General features: G+C 45.0%; 2 protein-coding genes and 1 long non-coding RNA gene across 4 annotated transcripts; 2 read left to right on the forward strand and 1 right to left on the reverse strand.

Moving 5' to 3' along the window:
* Positions 1–334: 334 nt before the first annotated feature.
* On the forward strand, positions 335–27735 carry LOC120901755 (ATP-binding cassette sub-family G member 1). 2 transcript variants are annotated; one of them, XM_040309982.1, is made up of 12 exons: positions 335–516; positions 3842–4211; positions 21069–21186; positions 21300–21483; positions 21627–21772; positions 23715–23953; positions 24045–24388; positions 24491–24659; positions 24769–24869; positions 26339–26494; positions 26791–26999; positions 27183–27735. In XM_040309982.1, exons 2-12 carry the CDS (start codon positions 4160–4162, stop codon positions 27319–27321), a joined length of 1857 nt encoding a protein of 618 aa, XP_040165916.1. In that variant the 5' UTR covers positions 335–516; positions 3842–4159; the 3' UTR covers positions 27322–27735. The 2 variants fall into 2 exon arrangements, with proteins under 2 accessions (XP_040165916.1, XP_040165917.1); XM_040309983.1 differs by lacking the exon at positions 335–516 and adding an exon at positions 3578–3699.
* On the reverse strand, positions 3089–3448 carry LOC120901757. The gene is made up of 2 exons (XR_005739318.1): positions 3307–3448; positions 3089–3251 (listed from the first exon to the last, which is right to left on the reverse strand). It is a non-coding gene; the product is annotated as an uncharacterized LOC120901757 (long non-coding RNA).
* Positions 12315–14000, forward strand: LOC120901756. The gene is made up of 3 exons (XM_040309984.1): positions 12315–12571; positions 12634–12772; positions 12858–14000. Exons 1-3 carry the CDS (start codon positions 12506–12508, stop codon positions 13859–13861), a joined length of 1209 nt encoding a protein of 402 aa, XP_040165918.1. The 5' UTR covers positions 12315–12505; the 3' UTR covers positions 13862–14000.

Consider the following 27735-nt stretch of genomic DNA (forward strand, 5'->3'; position numbering starts at 1 on the left):
TATCACAAACACTTTGAGCAACACTTCTACTGTGTAATGTAAAAAAGAGCACCAAACACCGCAAAACCTAAAACCTGAGAAAGGATCCAGCTGCGACGAGCAAGCACGCCCTACCGTCCATTCCCCGGTGCGACATTCTGTGCATTCGATCGATCGTGTGCGAAAGCACGAGGCCCGGGCAAGTTCTCGGCGGGGGAAGGGCTTTTGCTACACGCGTCGTACGCTGCAAGGGGCTCCCTCGAAGACCGGCGAAGAAATCGCGAGGGCGAGTGCGCGCGCACACGCTTGCTCGTTCGCGCGCGCCGCATTTGTTCAGCTCAGGTCAGCTGTCGATCGGAACTGGCGCGGTTGCTCAGTTGTCGCGTAAACTCAAACCGGACGAGACGTGTCCGTTTGCAAGACCTCGTGGTCTGGGTCGTTTTCGTGTGTACGAAGGCGTTGACGTTGTTGTTGTTCTACACGCCACACTCTCAGTGTTGGGAATCCAAACGGGACACATTCCGCCCAAGCAGCAAGGTAATGCCACATCCTCCCGTCCGACCAAAAACAAGCGAGAGAGAGTGTGTGTGTGTGCATCAGTGGAAGAGATTAAGATGCAAAGTGAGAGATGCATCGCGCCCCGTGTGTGATCGCGCAAAATTTGTGCCGTATTTTTAGTTGCACCGGTTGTTGTGCACCGGTTGTGCACCACAATTCCAAACACGATGTCGTAGTGTTTTCGGTGTGTTCGGCCACGATCGTAGAGCAATTCGGTGATGATGATGATGTGCCGCGCCACGATCGCGCCAGTGTTGTTCGCTTTAAGTGTTAGAGTCGCGGTGGCGACCCCACGGTGGCCACGAAATGAAACAATTTTGCCTAATTGAATTAAGACGGTGAACGTTTAAGGGTTGCGACACCGCGAGATATCACAACCGAGGCTGCAGTGACTGGGAAGGAAGTGGACTGGATGTGGCGATGTGGTGTGTGTATGGTACACTGGAACGTGGGACAGAAATCGACATCTTCCGTCGATCTTGTTGATGGGAACATTGTGTGTGCGGTTGTGTTTGTAGAAGTGTATGTGGTCTTATTTAGGCAAAAGTGGAGCTTTGACGATGATTCAGGTTGTTGTTTTGGACGAACTTCTATTTTTGAGAGAGAGAGAGCATCATGATCGTCGATCCTCCAGCACTACCGACTGCGTGCAAGATGTCTTTAAATAACTGCGAATCATCAACACGCTATGACCTAGATTGATAGGGAAGTTCCCCAATCGAAACCGGGACACACTGCAACCGGTGCAATCGTTGCAGTGAGTGTGCTGGTCAACCAACACCATCTCCAACACCGGCACCGTCGTGATAGGGCTGACGCACTCTTGAGAACAATCCACAGCTGTTCCATGACTCCACACACTGCCACTTATCAATCGAACGGGCGGAAGATGCCCGTATCGCATCCTTTCTCGTTCTTCCTCCCTTCCTTCACGCACATGCCCAGGGCACGTAGCACGCGAGTGCCCTATTGGACCGACTGACGCTTTCTTGGGAACCTACCAGAATGACAGTGAATAATTAATTAGAGCAATCGTCTCGGCAATCGTTTTGAAGCACAACACCACTATTGATTGTGTGCGGCACGTTGGCGAGCGTTGCAAGAGTGGCAGTGTGACCCCGTTCCGGGAATCGCTGGGTTGATAACCGACACCGTCTAACTGAATGCGTTCTGATGCGTAGACCTACCCCAACACCGGGCCGGGGTGGTGCAGTTATCGCACAATCGGTGGGGATTTTCTATGCCGGAAGTTCTTAGCACACGCTGGCAAGCATCTCCAAGCTTCTCGAGCGTTCGATTCTAGCCTGGCTTATCGCCGCCTTTGGATGCACCGAGCACCGACAGTGACCTTGGCGAAATCTGAGATCCCTAAGGACAGGCCCTTGGGGTAAGCATAGACGTCGAATCAAACACACAAACGCTAAGCATTTAAGCTTTCTCCTTCGCGCGAAATCGTCCACCGAAACCTAGCGAGACGTTCTGACCTAGAATTGCTGCGCTTGTTGCTAATTAGATTAGATTGTGGCGCTTTCGTGGAAGTGTCGAAATTTTTCGGAGTGCTCGAGGACGTTGTTGTGGTGATTCACGCTTCGCTAGAGCCTCACGAGGCTGTTCGATTACAGACAAGGTCGTGTTGTGGTTTTTGCTGGGTTAGGCTTTGGTTCGGTAAGGCCTGCTAGTCATCGTTGTGATCGATGATGAAATAGCGAAAATGTATTGTTGAGGTATGGATGTTTCGTACCCAGAGAAGGGAACACAAACGTGTCAGAAGGAAAGGGCAAGCCATATCAGAACCTTTTGTGTGCTTTGTAAGTGAACTCGACTCCTAAAGGGAACGGTCGTGGAAGTTTGAAACGTATAAGTGAGATCAACCAGGAAGAAACAATATTAATGAAGCGTTAATATCAGTTATCAGCCAAACGATAAAAGACATTCGTTAGAGCGCTGTATTGATGCAACCCTACGAGCAGCAAAACGGTTGTCATCGCATCTAATCAAAACAACACTCACACGTAAACCACCTAGACCCAGCGAGAAGATTGCGACTCATCGCTACGATCACCTTCGATCACCTCGGCGACATTCTTCCTCGCGTTGCGATGCCCCTCTAGCCGGTCGTAGGTTCTCACGCAAAACCCTTCGTACAAGTTACTACCCGAAAAGTGTTTTACCTTGGACGAATCTGCCGTCCAGGCACCGTCCATCGGAGTCAAACTAGATTGCCTGCTAAGCTGCCTGGGTTGCTTCCTGCTCTCGCGCAACCCACCGACAGTGCCTTAACACGGCTTATTGCCTTCCGATTACTGTTCTCGGTGGTATCATTGGTGAACACAGGTTAGCGTTTTGCGCTAGTAGAACATGCGGAACACGCGGGGTTTGTTGGTGGTGGACGTTATGTAGGCTCCGGCGCGGTTTGCGTTGGAAATGATTTCCGCATTCGCGTGTCTACCGCGTGCCTATGTTTAGCCACGGATACGAATGACGCCTTTTAGGCGCATCCAACTGTGATAAGGCTTTTCGGTTGTTATGTTGTGGAAATTGATAGCAGTTGTTTGAGTTGTTGTTGTTGTTTTATTGATGTTGATCCATTCTGTTTTCTAACATCGAAACCCAATTCCGGACGTTTGATTCTACCTCGTTTTATGCGTAAATAACGCAACGCAACTAGTGACGCCAAGCAGCTGGATCGGGTCGGTGGAGCAGGTTTCCGGATACTAAGATATTATTAGTGCGCAATTGGCTCGGGCGTTAGGGGCAAGTATAACTTACTAATCGGGAGGGGTGTCCAGGTTCGGCCTAGCGACAACTACGCGCACCGGTAATGAACCGATTCGATCGGCTCCTTGCTTGCCACGGGATGGGGATCTCGGCCAGGTATTGGGAAGCGAAGTGGTCCGGTTTTTACGTAGCATTAAAAAAAAACCGTCTCCATCTCCACCTGACCATAGATTGTTGCTGAATGCAGCTTGGGTCGAGCTTGCTCTGAAGTCTGAATTAGTAGAACCAGTTCCTCACCAGGCGGTGCGGTTGTTTTGCGCCCCTTCACACACGGTAGTTCTCGCGCGTAATGGATGCAGCATGGAGATATTTTTTATTTCTTCTGTCACTAACGTCATGTCACCCAGCCTACTGGGTAATCTAATCTGGAGCCTGTGTTGTTAGGTAGGGTCTCGACGTATCTGTTTACCGGTGACTTCCAACCTCTGCTGTGCAATAGTGCCTCTCCCACGAGAACCTTTCGCACGGGCACTAACTAACTAAACTGAGCTGTTTTTTTTTGGTGTTTTCCCCCCTCGATTTACAGCCAATACGCAGCAGTATTCGTAATGAACATTCCGTCCAGTAGCAGCAGTAAGACTTATCGGTGTAACGTTTTGGCACAGTGCGCTGCAGAGTCTCGCCTCAGGTGATCGGCTCGAAAGTGATAGTGCGGCGTGATCAGTGTGATAGCACAACATTCCGAATTTGTGGTAAACTTTCAAAGTGCATTTGCGACCAGTAGTTTGTGTCAGCGTATTATTAATACGCGATCATTGTGAACTGTGACAGCACCATATACGTGTGTCGGCGTCAACCCTGTCCCAACCGGAGCTGCAGCCGAGTTGCACCAACTTCAATCGCAATGGATGTCACCTTTGACAACATCACCTATACGGTATCTACCGGTAAACGGGGTAAGTGTTTGTTTTTTTTTCTTCTACCCTACGTTTTAATTGAGGACAAAAGTCCATGGGTGAGGTTGGTTCTTATGTTCATGAGACATTGGTGTTTGTGTTTTTGTTTTTTCGTGATACGTTTCGTGCCGTTTGTGTTAGTTGATTTTGATCGTGTTTTTTCCTGGTGCTGTTGGCAAGCTTTAACGTTCTTTGAACCTAGACATACTTCTTCTTTTTGGTCGCACTGTGAACCTGGTTCAAACACACACACACATAGCTTGGCCGAGCGATTAATTAGCTTAAGTGGTTCTAAAGGTGACCGAGGTCAATGCGATCGTTCGCTGCGCTGTTTTCGGTTACTTGAGGATACACATTTTAAGAAAGAAGATAAAAAAGTAGCAGAGGTTTTGTGTGTGTGTGTTTTTTCTTCTTCTTTCTTTCGGAACTATTTCGGAATGAGGGAAAAAGGGGCTCAAGTACCTGTTTGCTTATCAGATGACATTCGTGCCAGCCCGGCCTCTGGTTAATGGGTGGTGGTGCTTGTGCGAGCTGTTGTTTTTGGCAAAACCTAAGCACAGATCACTTTGGCACGCGCTGGCAAGCTTGGTCATTTGTGAAAATGAGGTCATCTTCTGCCGGCAAAACCGCGGAACGGATGTGATCAAGTAGGAAGATCATGGGCAAATAGAAAAGCTAGGCAATTAATTTCAGCCTCGCAAGGATGGAAGTACCGACCGGCGCAAGCGTTTGATTGAGTGTGTTGGTCAAACGATTAAGAAGAGTTTGAGGGAATTCCCCTGAGGTAAAACAGGTTCTGTGTTAAGGTATAGCAAATGATTAAACTTGCAAAAATGTTACCGATTGTTTAACAAAAAAGCATAAGAAGACGATCAGCATTTGAAAAAACTTGTTGAAGAAAAAGGATACAAAAACTTAGCGATTAATTAAAAGGCCCTAAAAAAACAACAGAGAGTTATAAATCATTTTAACCTTCCACAACACTATCGCCTTCTCGTTGTGTAGGATTTTTGGCGCGTTGCAAGATTGATAGGCTGTCCAAGAAATATTTTCCACAGCTTTGGGCAGTAAACATCCATCTGCGTTCGCTAAAAATTCCAACCACCAAACAAATCCGATCGTTTCGCAAGTCAGTTCCACTTCCGCCGATACTCGATCTCGACACGCTGACCGCGGCTGGGTGGGCGAGATTTCACAAATTAAGCTTTTCCCATCGGCCCCATGCCGGTTAAAACCCACCGAGGTTCTTCTTGGCTGCCAGCCAAGCACATCCAAGCAGCTGCGGGATGACCTTGAAGTTGACGAGCTTGGACGATAGTGCAGCAGAGCTTGCGGTGGGATTAAATACATTTCCAGCAACGCTTGGCTGGCTTTGGATGGGTAGGGTTAACCTCTCCCTGCCGAACGACAGTGTGCTAACTTTAAATGAAACTTCACCCCGCTTTAGTGACGCTAGCTTTTCCACCGAGATGCATTCGACTCGACTAGTGAGAGTATAGTGCAGCGATCACCGATCAGAGCGTGAGTCAGAGCGGAGGTGTGTGTGGTAACTTGAACTTGAAAATGGCTCCAAGCATTATGAAAGCGTGGTTGAAGAAAATAACAACAACAAATACAAAAAAATGCGTTCACCCCACTTCTCCGCCAGCACGTGCTCGGTCGGTCGGCAGGCATGGCCGTTAACCGACCAACCACCTTGCCCGGGGCGTCTGCTAGCGATCGTGCCCGCTCGCTCGCCATTGTGCTCGGGATGGCCTCGCGAGCCATTTCAAAGTCAAGGCAACCCTACCCAGTCGCCCCGTTCCAGCGGACCGGCGCTAATGCGGTCGGAATCCGGACGCCGCTGGGCCTTTGCATTGGCTGGTGGTGATGAAGTTTGACAGGTTGGTTGACTGGTTCGCTGAGAGGCTAATGACTGGTGCGCCGGCGCAGATCGATTGGTTACGGGTGTGTGTGTGCTTTTTTGGCGGTTGCGTACGTAACGGGTTCTTACCGCGCCGCCAGGACGGGAAATGGATTAAAAAATGCCAATCAGACCGCAATCGAGCGCTTGTTTTTTGTTGTGGCAATTTTTGGCGGAATGAGAAAGGTTGTTTGGGACAGTTTTCTGCTTTTTTTTTGCAAAAAAAGGCGAGGGATATTGTCTATTTGTTGCGGCTTTGCAATTAGTGGCTCATATCACACCCTTGTACCAAACCAGATAGAGGATTTAGAGGTGTTTTGCCCAAGCGGCAACAAGTTTTAATTGCAAGCTTTTTGCAATATGATTCATAGGGCAATCAGAGAAGTAGCTTAAGAATGTGTGTTGCTTGAGCTGTTTGAGCTATGTTGCTTATCGATCATACGGTTGGAAGGGATTGAAAAATGTGTTGATTAAGCAGAAAAGTTAAGAAAAGTTGTAAATATGAAAAGAGAGGTTAGGTTATGCAAAGAGTTGGAATAATTTGCATGAAAAATAGCACTGAAAAATATAAATGTTTTCTGTGCCTAGTTTTCTTAAAATAACCTAAAATATGAACATAAAAATAAGCCATAAATTAAACAAGTCTTTCAAACAATTAACAATACCCAGAAGGTCAAATGTGAAATGCAAAGAATAAAATTAATTTAAAAATGTACATCTCTTAATTTTATATAAAGAGCATCGTGATTTTATAGTTTAGCCTGCTTTTGAACATTCTTCAACTGTAACTAAACATTTTTACGTCCAACTGAGATACTTATGCCTATCTGAACTTCGTTACTAAACAGTAAAAATCTCTAAGTTGATCCGTTTGCTTCATTGAGTTTAGCCTTTTGTTTGTGCCTTCATTTATAAAAACAGTTTAAACGTTATTTAAATTTAAAAAAAATTACATTAATGATTGTTCAGACAATGATCAAAGTTCAGAAAAGCATTACTATTTGATTAGGACGTCAAATGTTGACTTATAATAGAACAATGTTCAAAAGCACCTGAACATTGTTTACTTGGACTGGAAAACAGTGTATTAAAAATATCGAGAAAATACCGTAAACATAGTCACAAATAATAATAAAAAAATCAGTTCAACAGAATGAACAAAACTCAAATTATGTTTAATAAAAAAATAATAAATCTCCGAAAAGTGCAACACATAATTGTAAAAGCATAACATTTGATCACTTCCGATTAAATGTGAACTAAAATGATTATCAATTTCCTCACTATAAGTTCATCGTAGGATGAAGTAAAACTTCCTAAACCAAGTTAGCCACCTACAGCTTGTATTTCGTTCTTTCTTTTTAACCTAAAGACAAAAGTTTCAACACTCCCCTCGAAGCAGTGGGGTGATATTCATTCTACCCCTAAACGCAAATACACAGTTCTAGTACACCCCATTCTTGCGGGCATTGCGAATGCCCCGTTTACCGTTTGCGGGTATGCAGGTGAAGGATGCGCACTCCTATGCACACAGTGCCGTTTGGCAATGTCCCAGATAGAAGGTGTACCGTGGAGACCCGAGCGCCCGCCTGCCACTCGCTCCAGCCGAAGTCAATCGAATTAATCTCGCAACGTTTGCAACGCTTACCGCTCATGCTGCAACAGTCGGATCGCCGGAATTGCTGCAATTCTCATGCACTGCATTGCAATGGGGCGCGGTAATGGGGCGCCATTTCTTCACCGCCACCGGCGCTCTGATCTCCACTACGCGCCGATTGGCTGGACCGTGGCGTCGTCTAATTCACTTAGACTTGACCGAATAAGCGAGGTGAGCACAGGCGTAGCAAGCGCAAGGCTGCGTGCCTTTTCGTCGATCCAATTGGCAAGCTGACGCCGACTGTGTGTGTGACCTTAGGGTCAAGGTGGATGGGCAGCCCTCCCCAACGGCTGCGGGGCGGGGCGGGTTCGGTTCGGGTGTTTATGAGTGCTCTGCGATGCACGATGCCGCCTAGAACCGATTTTGGAAGCAATTATGACAAGTGGATCTCACTGGATAGGTGTGATTTGGTTTCTTTTGGACTTCGTCCTTTTTGCCCCTAAACGAGCATCGCTCAGGCTTGCTCCGGAGCTAAATACAGCCCATTTAAAGTATTCTACAGAAGGTAGATTAGCAAAAAAAAAAAAAAAACACCCCAGCACTTCAAATCAAATTTGGCAAGGTAATTCGGTTGACAGTTTAACCTTACCCCTGTGACAGAGTTGCTGACAGCCGCGTGGCTACTATTGGTGCTTTATTTGGAGCTCCTTGACACCTCGAAAATACCTCTCGTCGAGTGTGAACAGCTTCTAGGCGAACGATCGAAACCGCAGATAGGTCACAGATTTATTATCGAGCAGGTGCTGATTGTTGCTATCGGCCCATTCGGTATTCTTCCGGCTAGGGGTGTGAAGGAACGGCCTGTGCCGGCAGGTTTGAGATGTTTCGAGACGCATAAATTCACGGTACGGTACACCTTGGCATTCCTGTACATAGCAGTCAGCGGCAGGCAAAAACAAAACACAACATTCCAATAGAATTATTAGCGTACAAACAGACAGAAAAAAACAATCAAATTTGAGAAGCCAGGGCTTCACTTTCCATGCCAATGACACAGCCAAACAAGCGCACGCAACCGTTTCGGGAGTGACGCAAAACCGATGCGAGGGTTAATGTTTACAAAGCTGCTGTTGGCTGCTGCTGCTCCAGGATTTCTTCGGTACCCGCGCGAAGAAGCGTGCGGAGATCACGGGCCAAGAATGATAGAGTAAATATTTGCTCTCAAAATACATGGTGGTTTGTTTGGGTGTTGTTTTTTTTCATACCCCCGTTTTTATGTGTGGGGTTTGTTGCTTCAACCCGTTGCTTGCCGTGTTTCTGCATGTAACGACAATTGAAACCGCGTCTGTACAGCGGTCTTCAGCGACCGCCCACGACCCTTGCGCACTCTGGAACATTCTTCCGGAAGTGCGATCGGTCGCGATCGTTGTGAAATTTGATTGCCTATGCTTCGGGACGCTTCTTGATGGTTTTATCCTGCACGGCACGGTTTAAGGTCGCGGCATTTGCAAACCCAAGTGGTTGTTGTAGCGGAATCATCCTCCCTCCGCATTCGGGGAAGCACCGAAACTCGAGTCCGCATGAGTCATGAGTCGGGTGTTGTTGGGTGCCCCTCGGTCCTCCCGGGTGTGGTGCCGGGTCAATATTTGTCAATCATTCGCTGACATTTGACGATGTCAACAAATGGGAGGTGGTCGTCGGCTTCTGTCTCGCGATTGTTTGGCCCGGGAGAGAAGCTGGGAAGCTTTTTATTTCCAGGTTCTAGTGGTGCTTGAGAGCTTCTGATTTTGCGTCCTCCCTTTTCCCCCCAAAGGTCGGAGCGTGTTTATCGATTGTTCTTTTTTCGGTTTGTTGTGGAACTCTCTCTTTATAGCGGATTTAGTCGACGCAGAGGAGGTACAAAGCGAGACAGAGATTCAATTGCAAATCGTTCACAATATCCAATTAAGGGCCAAGCAAGTATCTTTTGTTACGTTTGCTTCTCTGACTGAGCTTCTCTAAAGTGCGGACTTGATGGTCATGTAAATACACTGCGCTCCAAAATTATAGCTTCACCTAAATGCTGTAGCATGAGTTGAATTGTCAATGCTGGTTCGTTACCTGTCTTTGTTAGAACTAATATAGTTTAAATTTATTGTCAATTGTCAACTCCAGGCGATGATGATATTTTTTCAATCTTATCTTTTGTACTTTTAAATGTCATGTTTTTTTTTAAATTTGAGAATTGAGACACGCGCGCGTACAGTACACGCTCAATCATCTAATCGTTTGAATATTTGTAGCGTTATCAAATTATTGCAAGATACCTCTAACATCTCCATTCTATGTTGGGTTGAGAGGTGGGTCATCATCATCATCATCATCATCATCATCATCAATTGTTTAAGTAAGCAATTAGCTGTACTTACGTATAATATAATTTAAATACAATAGACATCAATCTATAAAAGTAATCAACTAACTCAAAATATGAACTTATGCATATCCAGGATAAAGCTACTCTTTTAATGCAGGAGGAACCAAACAACTATTTACAGAATATGCAGATAGGTTCAATAGAATATGGAAATCGGTAGTTACAGAATATAGGATAGGCTGGTGTGTACTGTCAACTCAAACTATCTGATCATGAATTAAATAACACAAACTTCCGTGCGTGATATGGTGTAGAGGTCATTCTGTAGTGTTCTTTGAGTATTATCAAATAAAATGAAATATATAAATTAACTTACTGATAGATTAAACATTCTATATGTTTTAAACTGTCGTTTGACTAGAATTTCTCCTTAACACAATAAATGGAATAATGATTAGAGAAATGAAAATGTTACTTGTTACGTGATGTCTGTGATGGACCTCCAATGATCGATAACCTCATAACCGTGGTCAGCTGTTTTATCAGATCTTTATTTTATAGACATTTTGTGTTCGCAATATGGGTTTGAGAGGTCTGAGAATTTTTAATATAGAATGGTGCCAAAAAGGAGCTCACTCAACATATTTTTAAATTATTTATTTATTTTCGTTTGATTTATACAGTTGTATAAAGTGATATAGTTATAAACGCTAGGTGAGTCTATCATTTTGTGCCTTACTGTACACTCTTTCTCTTTTAAAGCAATTGAAATTGGACTATTTGTTCGTCCCGTTGCACTCTCCTGCACCCTCTGTAATGGAATTAATTATTCGATTTCAAACTATTTCGGGCGAGTGTTTGTCATCCCGATCATCCAATCAAACTTAAAGTCGATTGTTCTTCTACTGGAAAATCGCCTTACCGGCTTCTCGGTACAGCTTTAGCTCGTTTTGGCCGGTGGAAGAGAGTTGCCGTCGTGCCATGACGTGATGGCATTTGAAGGCATGTTAACAGCGAAGCATTTCTCAACCTACGCCCTCGCCGTTCGGGTGGTATGCGCCAAAGGACAACGACTCATTTCTCGGTACGTCAGCAGTGGCGAAATTTGAAGGAATTTATCGTATGTTGTTAACATCTTCAGAGACAGCTATCTGTCGGCAGATGAAGCACAAAGAAGCAAAATGGAAAGAAGTACATTCCCAGCTGGAAGTATTGGTATTTTTGGCTGCGTGACAGGAATTCCACGTGGAGCAAGCATAACGTGACAATGCATAGCGGTCCTCCGGTTTTGGTTTAGGCCAGCTTTACCTTGACATATTTACAGCCCCCCCAAAACGCTGCACGCGTCAAACGTGACGAATAATAATGTCCCTTCGTCAAAGCGAAAGTGTTTGAGCAGGAAGATGACTTCTTTGTAATGAACGTTGTCAATAAGCAATTGCTCCAAAGAGGGGCAAAACACAGTTGAAAGGTTAATTTTGTGGGCAGTTTATGTTTATTGTTTTATGGTTTCTGCTGAGCTTCAACCACAAAAACCGCTTGAAAACAAACTACACCACCATTCACTTTTGCGCTTGCCTTGCCGCTTTACACTGTTGTTGTTCAACTGCATGCTCGTAAAATGTTCAATCAGTCACACGTGGCGCTTCGGTGCATTTTTTTACATTTTACGCTTCACGCTAACGGAAATAGTTTTGCGCAAAAAAAAACATCATTCTATCGATTTCGGTCACGTTTTCGCACGGTTTCTCATTTTGCGATTAATAGCTTCCCGCTTTTTGCCGCTCCTCATGGTCTACTGCGATGCCCAACCCACCGCCGAGGTCGAACTGAAAGTAGAGCTTTTAAAGCTTTTCAATCAAGCGTCGGGCGGGCGTTTAGCCAGCGTGCTTGGGTTGATGCAGGCCTGTCCGTAGATCGATCAGCATGTTCGCAGTCTGCGAGCACGCCTCATCCAGTGCCATAATTAAACTGAACGCTGTTCTGAACGCTGTTTGTGCCCGGCTGTGCTTCCCAAAAACAAAACGTGTATCAACTATCAAAACCGGGGCGTGTGTGGAAGTGATGACAGATTGAAGATGTGAACACCGGACACCCCCGATAGTGGGGACGGCCGATGATACTGAGCTCGATTTTAATGGGCACGCTTGTGCGATGCTTTTCCGGTATTCCGGATATTAGCGGTGGCTGAGCGATGACATTCCGAGATGCACGATGGCACGCATATGTGTATAAATAGCAAATATTCACGGTATGCTGTATGGTATTTCGTTCCGCTTGGTCAGTGCAGGTGCAACGGTGCTAGCTGCGTTAAAACAAAAGGCAATAGGGCAACGCTTTTGGGAAGCGGCTGTGCGCTGCTTAGTAACGTCGTAGGCTACTCTGCCGATGAGTACACGCCGTGTCTGTGGATTGCTGTCAGTGAGGTTTAGTGCATCATGAAGAGCTTGACTGCTGCAGCTACGTTGCTTAGCAGCGCTTTGGTGCTGCTGGTGCTGTGTCAAGTGAGTGTTGCCGTGTGTTGTTTTAGCCCCCCCAAAATCCTATAAACCCTCTGCCTGTTTAGGAAACGGACGCTCTTTCCGTGCGGCCACGCCGCGACCTGGTGGAGACGGGCAAGGCAGTGATTCTGCAGGGTGTCTCCAAGCTGAAGGACGCGCTCGACCATGGTGTGAACGTGAAATCGGAAGGGAAGCGCTCTATCGGTCAGTTGTGTGTGCAGACGCGTGCTCCCAACCTGTGGCAGTGTTCTAGGTAGCTCAATTGACCCTTTTGCTCCTTCCCTGCTAGATATATTTGGCTTCAAGTTCGGCGGTGGGACCAGCGTGAACACCGGCTTCGGTGACGCGGCCAACGAGGACGCGTCCGCGAACGAGGATGATCTGGTGCGACGTCGCCGGGCACTGGATGTGCTGGGGGCAACGTACGCGTACGTTAGCCTGCTACCCCAGTCACCGCACGGCACGAACGTGAACATCGTGAAGGTGAGCTCGGTCTCGAACGTGAACAACTTCGGGGAGCTGCCGGCAGCCGAAACGGCCACGACTGTGGCCGCACCCGTGGCCGAGCGACGACGCAAGCGTTCCCCGGATATGGTGCAGCTGGCTGCTTTCGAAAAGAAATCGCTCTCGGTAGATAGTGTGATCGGTCCGGACAAGAAGCAAACAACCCATGAGCGGTTGGAATCGGTGCGTGGAGGAAGTCGTACACTGTTGAGGGAGGATGTGGCACGCAATAAGCGCTCACCTCAATCGGATGGGCAAGAAGAGGGGCAAGATGGCGGACCACCGAAGGGCCCACCACCACGAGGCGGACCCAAGGGTCCAAGGGGTCGCGGGCCACCACCTGGATGTCCACCGCCTGGCGGAGAGGAAGAAACAACCGCTACCACGGCTACGGTGGAGCGTCGGAAGCGGGATGTTGTTGAGTTGATGGAAACGGAACGTAACAAGCGATCTCCCAAAGGTGGTCGCGGTAGTGCCTCTTGCCGTGGTGGTGGTGGAGGCGGTGGTCAAGGTACACCTCCCCCGAATGAAGAGGTACGCCGGAAGCGAGACACCTCCAACGAAAGCAGCGATTACAGCACTTCGGACGAGTCAGATGAATCAGCTGAGCAGAACAGGGGACGATCGCTCGCGGCGCATCGCAAGCGGCGCCAGGCACTGGGTGGTGGCGAGATCTCGGGAAAAGTGGGCAGCTGGTTCGAGCAGCTGGCAGGGGTGTTCGTCGACACAGTCAAGAAGGTGGTAAACGTGACGAAGAAGACGTTCGGCAAGGGACAAGATGAACCATAAGGAGTGGGTCGCGGTGGGTTGCGCATTGCGTTGCGCTGTTTGTTGTCGTTTCTGTGTCGTTGTTTCGTGGTGTTTTGAATCATGTGAAATGTTCCTTTAATTTTAAATAAATTGTTGATTAATAAATTTGAAGAAGTTACAGAATTTGAAAAAAATCAATGAAATGGAGTAAAAGGGGTTGGAATTACAATCAAAATCTAAAGCGTGCTTATAGATACTCAACGAAGAGTTTATTTAACTCATTTGCGAAATAACTCTTTGCGATGGCTCTCATTCTCGGTAAATCGTATATCGAATAATCACTCAGTAAGATCAAACACTCTATTGCGCATTAATTGTAATGAGTGATACAGCTCTTCATGTTGACTTCACTCATCGTCTTCACTCACGGTTCATTAAATCTTGCTGGAGTTTAATAACTTTTTCGTGTGGTTTAAAACTTAAAGTATCATTTAACTCACCTAAACTAGCTGTTAGCTCTTCAGCTCTTTATGACTTTATGACATAATGAGTTAAAAATTCAACTCAGAGTTCTAACCTCTGCGAGGTTATTCCCATTCCTATAATGGACAGCGGATCAAGAAGGCTCGCTAGAAGCTAGACGGTTTCAAATCAGCAATGACTTACGGTACATTATGCTTTGAGCAAGAGGGTTTACAAGAGTTTACAGCACATTTGCATTTCATTCCAAATCTAGATAAACTTCTTTCGTGGCTGATATCAGCATTTTAGTTGATAGTAGAATATTAGAAACTGAAGAATAGCCTGAAGCTCTTTCCCAGAAAAAAGATGCTGGTCCTCTAGTTCTTTGCCTTTCTCGCGATTAACGGTGCGCATGGGAAACGATCCATGTCCTGATTTGTAGAATTAGATCAGACTTAGACTTGTAGAATTAGATAATCCATGTAAACATTGGGTCGTCCTTATTGCATCCTTGAATTTAATGTTATTTTGGAAAATTTTAAGAGCTCATACTACAAAAAATATAACATAAAAATAATCACACAGATGTAGAATCTAATATTAGTCTTTATGTGCATTATACCTCGTTCCATACACACGCTATTGGTTGACTTGTAATGGCAATCTACAAATGAGATTGTTAGCGGAAACGATAGTTACGCGGCAAAATGTAAATTAATTAGAGCGTGATGGAAGCAAAAGCCTTGCAAACATCATGAGTAAGAAAAATTGTACTTCTTGTATTTTGTATGTACGTCCCTTCATAAAGCAGTGACATGCAAAGTTGCTCATAGAAGAAAAATATCCAAGGTCAGTATTGACAACATTAGTAATTCTAATAAATTTATGATTAACTCACTCTATCTGTATTGATGTAAAGACATTTAGATTCCTGTTAAACTCATATTGGAGTGATTATTTTAATTTTATGTCTTTTTATCACGAAATACAAGTGCCGATTTGCATCTTGGCTCATTTGGAAAACGATCGCGCTGTTTATTTATTTATATATCTTCACCTTCGTTCTGTCCGAGCTTCTGTTCGAGTTACCGGCTCACCAGCCATGCCATTGGACGGGGAGGATTTTTGTCCGTGAAGATTTAATTATTCCATGAATAATAATTAACACTTCCCGCATCCGTCATTTCGCCTGTCCGCCACTTCATTGGACTAACGAGACTACCCCAATGGTAGGGGGTTTTCAATGAAAGCAAACATTCGTGTCAAAAGTTAGATATCATTACAGTCCCTCCTGTGCCCCCTGGGTTCACATTATGATCTACTTTGTTTGCCAAATGGGGGGGATGGGAGATTAGTCATCGGACGGACTGACCTATCCACTCACCCCAGGTGCAGGTGTAATGCGACGGACAGCAGTACTATCAATGCATACCTTTGGTTGGAGTTGAAGTTTACACACTGCTCGATTTAATTACCTGTCTGTCTGTTGACGTGTCGCATAGCATTAAAACAAGTGCCGGCGACCCACGCGGTCGGTGTGAAGTTCTTCACTGTGAAGTGATTTTATTACGCCATGCGGCAGGAGCAGCTCACTCGTTAATTTACTGCACACGCAAATGCATTGTGCCGTCGTGCGTCAACAGCTCTCGACCTTACATCCCAGATGGTGGCCATGCTTGAGTGTCCCGGTGTGGGGGCCGCGGCATGGCATTCGACCTGCGTGCATTCTACACCGGTTAGGCACTGGTCTGGAGTAGTCCAGCGGAAGGAGTTCTTCCGGGAGCGAGCCCTCTTCTGCTGTGCGAGCTAATGAGATGAATCCACTCCAACCCAGGCTTTGCTCGTGCGAGTGGAGTAGTGCGAATCGCGATTTGGCGCTAGAATCGCATAGTTGCCACAGTGCAAAGTGGCCCGCGGTTCGCGAGTAATTGTGGGAGAAATGCAAACAAGACGCTGGCGGCTAGCTGACGCAATACGTCATCACTTGCTGACTGTGACTGACCGAGGTTGGGATATTTCCTTGCACATTCGCCGGGGTTGTGGCACGTGTCTGGTTATGATTTTCACAGACAAACACACATAAAAAAGGGCATCGATTCCGTTTCGTTCCGGGGTAAGGCTCATTAGCACTGCTTCCTACTCACTACTTGCTCATTACTGTGTTACCCTGGTGCTAGTAGCCAATTAAAGCGATAATCTCATTGTGATGATGGCTATTCCATGGCATTTCCATACCGTGTTCGATTGTTTGATAGGCTGTTTGTTTGTTTGTTTGTTTGTTTGCTTGTTGGTGCGATACTCATTGCATAACTATCGACGATGAGTTGTATCGAAATGATATGTACCGTAATTGTACCGGTTTGTGTGTATGATCGGATAATTTCCTTCCACGGTGATTTTCCCAACACAATGTTGCAGCTCGTTAAGGTGCAGTTTGGAGGGATTTTTTGTACAATGCGAAAATAATGCATCATTATTTTAAATGCCGCCCGTAAATGATTAGCACTTTACGGGTAGTAAATGAGGGTAATTTGCCTTATAGTGGGGCGAGAGTAAGCTGTTTTTTGATGTTTAGACGAAAAAAAACTCATATCATTTTTTCATGTTTTAACTATTTGTCTTCTCATATTATTTAGAAAAAAAACCAAACATATTACTTATCAGCATGTGTATTAGTATTTTATTGATTATTTTTATAACATGTTTACTTTCGTTATTAAATATCCAGAATTATTCTAAGTTTGTTTATTTCAAAAGAGTTAAAAAAAAGATAAAATTTGTAAGTTTCAGGCGTTGTTTTAATTTCTTTTGAGAAAAACTCTTTTTTTTTACATTATACCGGTCTTCAGGGCAATTCAAGTTCATTGTTTGTAATTTTTGTCGAGCTATAGTCTTATTTTTTAGCTTAAAACATAAATCTAAAAGACAAATTGAACTTTTCTACCTTTCTACAGATACGCTTTAATAAATAAATAAATATGTAATGAAGTATTTTTTAATAAGTTATAAGTTATCAAATGATGTAAAGTAATTAAATTTCCAAAATATTGATTGGATGTTTAATATTATGGAAGAGAAAGAAAAAGAAAGAAAATCTCCTGTAATCAGTGTAATTCTTTTTGAAAACAACGTTGAAGAAAGAAACTCAAGAACTTCAAAGAGCATTGCAGATTTGCATCAACCTTTGTTCGTCGTGCAAAATACTAAGCTTTATTTTATGTAGGAATTTATGAGAGAAAAGTTGAACAGTTCTAAGGCGTTATTATTTAATTGCCAATTCGTATTCGCCATAAGTGTTAAATCCCGATTGAAATAATATTTGTATTTTATTTCTACCCTTTTACTTTCCTCATTGCTCTTTGTGATTCGTACATCATCTTCTTCGCTGCAAAGAAGCGCAATTAGAAATGCGTGCGTAGGTGATGTCTGGGTCTGGGGGTTTTTCTCTCCCCATCTCTTTAATTCCATTCCATCCAGCTTCCTGACGCGTCAAATGTCAACCCGTCACGCCATAACGGCTACCGGTATGATTAACGATTACATTCATTATCTAGTTTTCCTGTGCGCCTCGCCGTTGTTGCTATGGCTGCCCGATGTTGCGCTGCGTGAGGCAAATGTGTATGTGTGGGGCTAGAAAAAAGCCCTCCACTCCAATCTCTCCCCCCTCCCTTCAAATGACATTCTGTGGAAGTTCTCGCTGCGTTTACAGCCTGCTCCACGTGGCGCATAAAGTTAAAATGCATTTGAATAATATCCCCAGCCAGCCGTAGTGGTGTGCCCTCTTGACCTGCTTGAGCTGCAGGCTGCAGCTTGATGCGGAAATGTGAACCTTTCATGTGTGTGTGTTAAAGGGGGGATTTGTCGCATGTCGCAATGAAGGTATGGGTAGAAATAAAATATTAATTGTGATTTGTCCAGCTTTGCGAAGGTAGCACGCAAGACAGTGCCACGAGACACGCGCATTTGATATGAGCAATGAGCTGGCTGGAAGGTTGGGTTGTGGGTCAGCCAGTGCAGTCAGCCGGATCAAGGATTGCAGTTGAGTCCAGTGGTCCAGTTGGAGGCAGAAGGGCGATGCTATTATTGCATCGTATGCAGCTCACTTCGAGATCGGATGTTTGCAAATCAAATGAATTGCACCTTGCACCTGGGTACTTGGGTGGGGTTGTGGAGTTTGTTTGTTCAAGGGATGGTGCCGGGCACCCGGGAGTGTATGATTGATGAGCCATGAGGGCTATGGGTTGGAATATATTGGTCGGTAATTCAATTATATCCGATACACACGTACACATACACTAAACATTGCTGCAAGCGCACACGCTGCAACGATACATGCGAAGTGAAGGGATGGATAGAGATGCATCAGCAGAAAAAGTCCATCCTGTGTGTTGCATCAGCAAAAATGCTCCCTCACTCTGTCGAGAGAAAGAGAGGAAGAGAAGAAGGATATTGCAATATTGCAGCACCCTCTGTGCAGAACCGATCCATCGGTTCGGGTGTCTAATAGTGCTGATGATGATGATACTTCCTCCTGCCGGAAGGCGAGTAATTTCGGAGCGTTCAATCCTGGTCGAAGGACTAAAACCCTTCGTGGTATCCTCTCCACACCACGATGCTCTGTACATCGACTTAAGCGATGTGGTGGTGTGTGCAAATTTCTCGCCAAGTGGTGGCTAAGTGGCTGTCCCGAACACTTGCTGACGCTTGTTGCTACTACTTGCTGGGTTTGTTCTACCATCAGACAGGAAGGGTTGCATCAATGGTGTAACCATTATTCTTTGCCTCCTGGTGGAAGATGCAGGCAGCTGACCTGTGCTGAGGATCAGGCGGTTAAGTGTGGGATGTGTTTTTCCGAGTGTTAGTTAGTGAGTGTGTTCAGCAATTTCGGGTTCAGCCACCGCTCTGCCCGTTTCTATCCGTGTGCGAACGATTAGCTAATGGGTGGATGTAGCTATGCGCTATGTAACACAAATATTCCATTTCATGGTACGTGGAATCAGCGAATGAATTGTATCGAGCAGCGTTTCCCAGCGAGGAGGAAATCAATTATCTATAGCTGCATTTGATGGTATCTCACGCAATCAGTGCAATTATTAGCAAGCGAGTGCATCAATGCATCAGGGTGTGTGTGTACTGTTCATTGAGGTTAGCTCCATCTCGATCTCGGTGTAACATTTACCATACCACACAAGAGGTTTTAGCTGAAGTGGGCTTAGATGGGCTTTTGCGAAGTAGGAAGGCAAGCGCAGGCAGGTTTTCGTTGGTGTGAAATGATGCCTGCCAAGTATCCGGTCAAGTTTCGTTGCGGTGCTGTGAGTGTAATTGGTCTGTGTGTGTGTGTGAGTGTATGTGTTTGAGGGTCAGCATCCTTCTCGTGCGGCTTCATTAAGTAGCTGCCGTATCGTTCCGTACCCATGCTAACACACCCGGATGATGAAGACCGAGCTGGAAGGAAGGATCGTGCTACTTCATAACCTCAAGTGCACCGGCTAGTGTTGTTAATTGGGGCTTGAAGATGCTTTGCATATGCAGTTTTTATCCCAAACACCTCGAAGGGTAATTTATCATGCATAGATGCAGAGTGAATGGCACTTGATGGTTGTCGTTTTTGTGACACGTTTTTAACATTGGTGCAGCTTGCTTCCTTGCTAATGTATTGCTACCGAGGGGTTTATGGTGTTTAGTAAAGGTTTAAAACACTGTAAAACATAAATTGTGTAAAAAATGTATCAGAATGTATAAAACATTCCCTTCTCTTTAATGCAAGTAATTCAGGTTTTCAGGATAACTAAATTTTTCCCCAAAGCCGTTGGAATGACATACTCGGCCAAAATTAAAGTTATTTTAATCAGTATTTCATAATCTCATGAAGAATATAGTTAGATTATAAACTTTTCTTATTTTTCCTTCTTCTTCTTCTTCTTCTTCTTCTTCTTCTTCTTCTTCTTCTTCTTCTTCTTCTTCTTCTTCTTTTTCTTCTTCTTCTTCCTTTTCTTCTTCTTCTTCTTTTTCTTCTTCTTCTTCCTTTTCTTCTTCTTCTTCTTCTTCATTTTTGTTTGGAGCCAGCTTTCTGGCTTAAACTGTAGAAGAAGCCATTATTGGAATTTAAAAGATTATTTGTTTTTTTTTTTACATTTTTAAATGTTTCATAGATGTCATTGTTGCATGAAGTCCTTTTAAATTTCGAACACTAAAACGCACAAAAAAAACAAAATTCCACAAACAACTTAAAAAAATGTCTGAAAATACAGAACAACCTAAATAAACAGAGAGAAAAGCTTTAACAAACCTCAGGAAAACTGTATGCTAATAAGCTTTTCACCATACTTTTACAACGCACTTCGCACCGGTTCCGGGCCGCCTCTCGCTCGCACGAAGCGCCCATTATGGAAATGCAATCCGAACAAGCCCCGCCAGCGTAGTCGTTGTATGCATATGTCCGCTCAATTGGCTCCATCATACGGTTGGTTGGTGCGCCAGGCCGGCTGTCTGGTGGAAAACTCTTGCAGGATAAACAACCGTCCACGGAATGCGCGGTTTGTTCCTTCCACTCACGTGTCCGGTTTGCGTTTCGGATGGAAATGTTTACACCACATTTGCATAATTTAAAACGCGCCGCAAAAAGAGCCCGAAAGCACGGTGCTGGCTGTCTATCAACAAGCCAACTGTACGCCGTATGTGTGGTGACAAACGAAGCGTTTCATTGCTCATCCCGTTATTTCCCTACACTATAAGCTTCTTTTGTTTATATATGTAACATTGTTTCTTTTATTTCCATTTGCAGAAAAGAAAACCGTCCTCAATGGCGTGTCGGGGCGGTTTCAGTCCGGCGAGCTGACCGCCATCATGGGCCCGTCCGGGGCAGGCAAATCGTCGCTGCTAAACATTCTTACCGGTTACACGTGAGTGCATGCGCCTCCGATACGGATCAGCCGCTACGGATCAATCGACCCCCAGACAAGAACCTCAAAAATGTCTCTCTCTTTTTGTCTGTGTTTGCTTCTCCTCCGCTCAGGACACACGGCGTGAAGGGTACGCTTGCGTTCGGCAGCAGCGGCAGCACAAACCGTAAGCTGTGCAGCTACATCCTACAGGAAGACTATCTGCAGCCCCTGTTCACCGTGCACGAGATAATGCTGATGGCCTGCGATCTGAAGGTTTCGTCCGACAGTCTTAACCGCAGCGAAAAGCTTCGGCTGGTAAGCTTTCAGTCTTTCTTTTTTTTGTGTGCGTTGTGTGCCTCCCGAAAGCAGTTATCCAATCGAATGTGTGTGCCTCTTTGTGTGCATTCTTATGCAATTTTCTCTTTCTGCTTTTTTGTCGTCTCTCTTTTCACCCTTAGGTGGACAAAATTCTCGACACGTTACACTTGAGCTACTGCAAGCAGACGCGCTGTGGCAGTTTGTCCGGCGGCCAGCGGAAGCGTCTATCAATCGCACTGGAGCTTATCGATAATCCGCCGATCCTCTTTCTGGACGAACCGACCACGTAAGTGTATGCACCCGGGCACCCCGGTCATCTCCGGTGCTTTGTCGGAGTTTATTGGCAGGAATTGCAGTTTGCGGTTTGCGTTTTCTTTTGGGAAAGGAATGGGGGGGAACGATAAAAATAGATTCGGGTTTAGTAGGGAAACCGATAGGGTGGGTTGGGTGGTTATGCAATGGAAGTTTTTGAGGAAAGAAAATATTGAACTAGTTCAGACCTCGGAAGTTTAGTTTAGATGGAATGATGATGGTGGGGTTTTCTCAACTTACTTTAGAACATCATATCAACCCTTTTTCACCTTGGTTGGAATGGCATAGTTAAAGCAATAGTCATCATGGAACTGGATCTATTGAAAGGATTCGTCGTTGAGAGATGATACTGTGGTTGAATAAGATATTGCTCGTTCCTCAAAGAGTAATGTTTTAAAATTGTTTCAAGGTTGGGGAATAGTTGAAGTTTACTTGTTAAAAGTTCTCTAGTATGTAGTATCTTCAAAACGACACTTGAAAATGAGTAAAAGAATGAAAAATTTGTAAAACACAAAAGGTTCTCTTGGAAATCTCTCATATTTGGGTTCTCTCTGTTGTATCCCAATTCAGATGTTTGCTAAATTTACTGCTTTTTTCAAGATTGTTCTGAACTATTTGTATCAAAATTGTTGAGTCAAAACTAATCGCAAAAATGATTTAAGAAAATGATAAAAACATGATTTTTTGTAAATGAAAAAGTTTATAAATAGTGAGATAACTCAAAAAAAATTTGGATGCTCTCAAACAACTTTGGGAAACAATCACAAAATGGTTAAAAAATGGAAGGAAGGATATTAATGAATGAAAATGGAGACTAAACCCGTTGATAAGTGAGATTGTTATGTTGGTCATCTGACTATTCTGCTGTCGTTGCTTCACTGTGTTTTTTCGTTTTATTTTCTTTCATTGCTTCATCACCATTAGAAGAATATTTAGTTGGCTTAATGATAAAAGCGCCGTTGCTCTTGATATGCGCCTGAAGTTATCCACTTCCCTGGTGCAGTCATTGCTCTAAGCAAACCTAAGCGACCACATCATCCCGAGAAAGTAGCTTACGAAGCTCATTATAACCACAAAACCTTGCTGTTGTAGATGGAAATGGATGAACTTGGTATGGGAATCGGGCAAATCAGGATTTAGAAGCTCTGGCGATAAAACCGTTTCGATCTCCCCGAAAGTCAGAATTATGGTTTGTGGATGCTGCTTTTATTCTTTTCCTTTGGATTTTTTCGACTTCCAATTTCCAAGCAAAGGCCCCAAGGAGTTAATATATTAAAATTCATGGAACTGTTTGAGTGGAGTTATTTTGACGCAGAGCCACACTATTTGCTTCCTGTCTCCCTCTGGAGATAGTTCACGCATTGTTCAACAGTTTGCCTGGAAATTGAACTGCGAAGTTAAACTAGAACGCATCGCACAATTACATTAGTTTAATGAGCTCCGCAGCAAACGGCACCATCGCCTGCATCATCACCATTATCATCTTCCATATGATGCCTGTCCGCAGGAGCGTCACGTGCACGTGAACCACTTTTCTGATCGTGTCATTGTTTTCCCTCTTTTCCCTTTTTTCTGCTCATTTAAACTTCATCCTTGTGCGCGATGTCACTCCCCCCCCCCCCCATGGGACAACGACGATGGTCGCGATATATCCTGCACTGCAACAACCCGTACCGGGGACCGTACATCAACCGCCCTGGACCGCCTCGGCTTTTTGCAACAATTGTGTCGCATTTCAATCGTATCGCAAACGACAAAACCCGCTGCTGCGCCACTGTGGCAATGGCTTTCCACGACAACAACGCCAACACCGGCAAACCGGATGATGAAATCAACGCTTTTTTGGCACCCCTGTACGCTTTGATGCGCTCGTTCGTTCCCAAATTTGAAAAATAAAAAATAATAAACACCCACAGCGGTCTGGACAGCTCATCGTCACTGTACACGATCAAGCTGCTGCAGGGGCTGGCCCGCGAAGGGCGCACCATCGTCTGCACCATCCACCAGCCGTCCGCCACCGTGTACGAAATGTTTGACCACGTGTACGTGCTGGCCGAGGGCCACTGCGTCTACCAGGGTTCGGCCCTGAACACCGTACCGTACCTGCGCTCGGTCGGGCTGCACTGTCCGGCGTATCACAATGCGGCCGATTACTGTAAGTTTCTGCGCACTCGCTGTCTGTGTGTGTGTGTTTGTGTGTTTGTGTGCTGTACTTCCTCATTCATCCCCTTCCCTTCTTCCAACAGTGCTGGAGGTCACCAACAAGGAGTACGGCAACTTTACCAAAGCGCTTGCCAAAGCCGCCACCGATCCGAGCTGGCGATTGGCCCCGCTCGTCGACCGGTTGGGCGGTGGTGGTGGTGGTGGAGTGCCGGCCGCACTACCCCCCTGTCCGCCGGCCTACGACAGCAATCACAACGATGCCGTCTACCAGGGCCACCGGAAGGAAGTGGCGGTGGTCGTACCGCTGGTCGGCCCGGTGGACCAGCTGCCCGGCAAGATGGCGGACCAGAGCCAGCGCCGACCGTCCGAGTTTGCCAAACTGTTGATCCTGATGAAGCGCTCCAACATTCAGCTGTACCGGGACTGGGTAAGTAATTGGGGGGAAAGGAATACGTTCCAAAGCCCGCAGTACGCATTTTCACGTGAACTTTTCCCCACCCTCCCCCCGTTTCGGCGGCTTCGCTTGCAGACGGTAACGCATCTGAAGCTGTTTGTTCACATCGTGTGTGCCATCGTGATTGGATTGCTGTTCGGCGATTCGGGCATTAACGCAACGAAATCGATCTCGAACGTGGCCTCGTTCATGGTGCACATACTGTACCTGTGGTACACGACGGTGATGCCGGGCGTGCTGAAATGTAGGTTCCTGTTTGTGCGTTAGCGTTACATTGGGAAAAGGTGTTTTTTAATAATTAAATTACAAAATTTTGTTCTATTCCCCTTCCGCCGTCCACCACTTTGGCACAGATCCGTACGAAATGAATATCTTGAAGAAGGAATCGTTCAACCGGTGGTACAAAATACGGACGTACTTTGTCGCGTCGATGCTGACGTCACTGCCAGTGCAGGTGAGTTTTAGGTGGGGGTTGGGACTACAGTTAAAGCTGTAATTAGAGGTAACATGAGTTGAAAATGAAGGTTTGCGTTTGTTTGTTTGCTTATAAATAAGCATAATTATTAGATTTGAACCTTAAAGAAGCATAATTCTCCGGAAACGGTTAGGAATTAGGATCATCTGAAGATAAGTGAATCTCTCTGAATGCAGAATATGTTATTTTTTTATCGTATGAAATGATCGTGTAATGACTGTAGAGATCACTAAGAGACAGTAGTATCAACAGTTAATGTAGAAAACTTGTGTCCTTTACACTAATATGAGTTATTCTTGGGCATTTTTCAAGGTGTGCGTAGGAGCTTTATCGTTTTTTTTTATAATAATTACCATTGTAACATAATTATAGCAATGCCATTTGGCTGCATTTTGGTACTATTAAATTATTATTTCCTTTCGCCCTTACCAAGGTAAATTTATTCATATTTAAAAAGTATGATAGAGGTGTAAATATAGTTATGAAATCAGCTAAAATAGTCACTTTTAGTAAGTTTATCTGGATAGTTTGGTCCATCGGTAACATTTTCCCAAATATTGGATATGTTTCATGTTAAAATTGTATTTTCCTAAATTTACCTTTCAAGCTAAGAGAAAAGTTAAGGGTTAAAGGTCAAATTAATATTTACAGTTCTTATTGAACGATTTCGTATAGATCGCTGAAGATGAAAACCACAAAAGATCATAATTGGTAGAATAACTTTCACTTTTCATAGCAAATATGCTTCTAAACAAAGCTTTTTTCAGTTTGATTATGTTCAGGGATTGAAGGAATTTTGGCTTTCCTCTACCATACCGCCATGATGGATAGAATTGAGTAGTCAGAAAATATAGAGTTTTTGTAGTTTTTTTTTTCTTCAAAATTTTACAAGCTCCCAAGGAAAAGATAAAGCGAATGTTAATGGAATTTTTGCCTTTTTTGTCATTCCAATATCAGCAATTCAAACAATCCGATAGGAGTATTCGTATAAAAACCCTTCAAAACAAAACTTCATTTTTACCATGAAGCTACCTCTATTCAGACATTATAAAGTGTTACGAGATGAAGCTGACACGAACTATATTTACCTTCAGAATTCAGAAACAGAATCACTGACTAAAGCTTAGTAATTTGACGAGGACATAATGGAATCTAAAACATTAGCCGACAGATTAGACCGATGTTGAGAAAGCATTACGTTAATCCAAGTAGACATGCCTACTACCGTGTTCACTAAGAACAAAAAGCTCGAATGGACATTATCTACACCTAAAGCACACGCACACACACACACGAAGCTCGACACTCAATTACCCTCGACAGAAGCATCGGAACAGAAGCACACAGTACGGCAACAACATGTGTGTTTGTTAGTAAAAGCGACACAGCTTCACCAACATTTACCCGTTTTACCATGCTAACCTGTCACACAAAACCACTTTTGACAGATCTTCTTTGCGATCGTTTACGCCACGATTGTGTACGCGATGACGTACCAACCGTGCGAGCTGGAGCGCTATCTCATGTTTACGGCCGTGCTGGTGCTCAACACCATCGTTGCCGACGGGTTCGGCCTGTTTCTCGGCACGTTCCTGAACGAAATCGTAAGTATCGGGGAGGAGGGCGCAAGGGTCGGAGGAGATCGGACCGCTCGGAGTCAGTCTCATTAGCCCGGTTGTGTGGGTGAGGGTTTGGCTTCCGAGCGGCAATGCTCCTCCGAAATGGATGGCGCTGTGCGCTGTGTTTGTTTGCTGCTTGCTAAACCCTTTTGCTGTGGAATCGGATTGTCTTAACCATGTCTTTTGCTGTGTTTATGTATGTGCTTGCATCGTTTGCCGTCGGGTTCTGTGGCAATATCTTCATCCTGCTGGACGTCATCCACCACCTACCCCGAAAACAGAACGGAACGTTCATCGGTGCCATCATGACCTGCTTCATGTTTGTGTTTTGCGGTTTTCTCATCATGTTCAGCCACATGTCGGATGCGATGCGGGGCATCAGCTACCTTTCCTCCCATCGCTATAGCTTCGAGGCGCTCGTGCTGACCGCCTACGATGACAGCCGGAGCGACCTGGTGTGCCCGAAGGACGAGATGTACTGTCACTACGTGTAAGTAGCGTCTTCCGTGGATCGGGTGGGTCACGCCTTCGCCTTCAAGACGATGCCGCTTGGCGAAGTAACGCGCTTCTCTCCCTCCACGTGACCGTGCCACCATAAATCATGGCAATTGGAGGTTGCAATATATCCTTTTTCATCTCTCTCTCTCTCTCGCACACCTCTCTTCGCCAACAGGAAAGCCAACACGATCATGCGGGAGCTGGGCGTAGTGTCCGGCAACTATCTGTTCAACGTGGTGACGCTGGTCGTGCATTTCGTTGCAATTAAGGTTGTTGGATTCTGGACGCTGAAGCGCAAGCTGAAGATGGGTTAACCCACAACAGGTCAAGAGGTCACTCAGTAAATACACAAACCCACACACACCACACAACCCCCACACACACAAACAAGCATGACTTAAGCACGGACAAGCGGTAGCCGGCGTGCCGGAAGCTGGCTTACTGGCACGGTTGGAGCAGCAGGAGTAGAAGAAGTGTATGAGTAGGAGTAGTAGCGGTAGCACTAGCAAAACCCTTAAGTGGAATGGATTGTGATTAATATTTCGTTGTATATTGTGGCGTACTTTAAACATTTTTTTTATACTGAATTGTATTTTTTTTCCTGGAACATGTGAATATTGTAATAGAGACTACAGGTGTGAACGTGATTCACGCACGCTCGTGAGGCGAAAGGTGTGCTACGAGCTAAATGCATTAAAAGTGGTACAAATGGAAATATTTAAATGACA

This window comes from Anopheles arabiensis, chromosome 3 (assembly GCF_016920715.1).
Source record: "Anopheles arabiensis isolate DONGOLA chromosome 3, AaraD3, whole genome shotgun sequence".
Classification (NCBI taxonomy): Eukaryota; Metazoa; Arthropoda; class Insecta; order Diptera; family Culicidae; genus Anopheles; species Anopheles arabiensis.

What these genes read in the sequence shown, in the direction of transcription:
- LOC120901755 (XM_040309982.1), top strand. Translation starts at nt 4,160, where the DNA reads ATGGATGTCACCTTTGACAACATCACCTATACGGTATCTACCGGTAAA. An exon ending in GCAGCGAAAAGCTTCGGCTG is followed by an intron (nt 21,484 to 21,626) that starts GTAAGCTTTCAG and finishes TTTCACCCTTAG; the next exon opens with GTGGACAAAATTCTCGACAC. An exon ending in TTCAGCTGTACCGGGACTGG is followed by an intron (nt 24,389 to 24,490) that starts GTAAGTAATTGG and finishes CTTCGCTTGCAG; the next exon opens with ACGGTAACGCATCTGAAGCT.
- LOC120901756 (XM_040309984.1), top strand. Translation starts at nt 12,506, where the DNA reads ATGAAGAGCTTGACTGCTGCAGCTACGTTGCTTAGCAGCGCTTTGGTG. An exon ending in TGCTGCTGGTGCTGTGTCAA is followed by an intron (nt 12,572 to 12,633) that starts GTGAGTGTTGCC and finishes CTGCCTGTTTAG; the next exon opens with GAAACGGACGCTCTTTCCGT. An exon ending in GGAAGGGAAGCGCTCTATCG is followed by an intron (nt 12,773 to 12,857) that starts GTCAGTTGTGTG and finishes CTTCCCTGCTAG; the next exon opens with ATATATTTGGCTTCAAGTTC.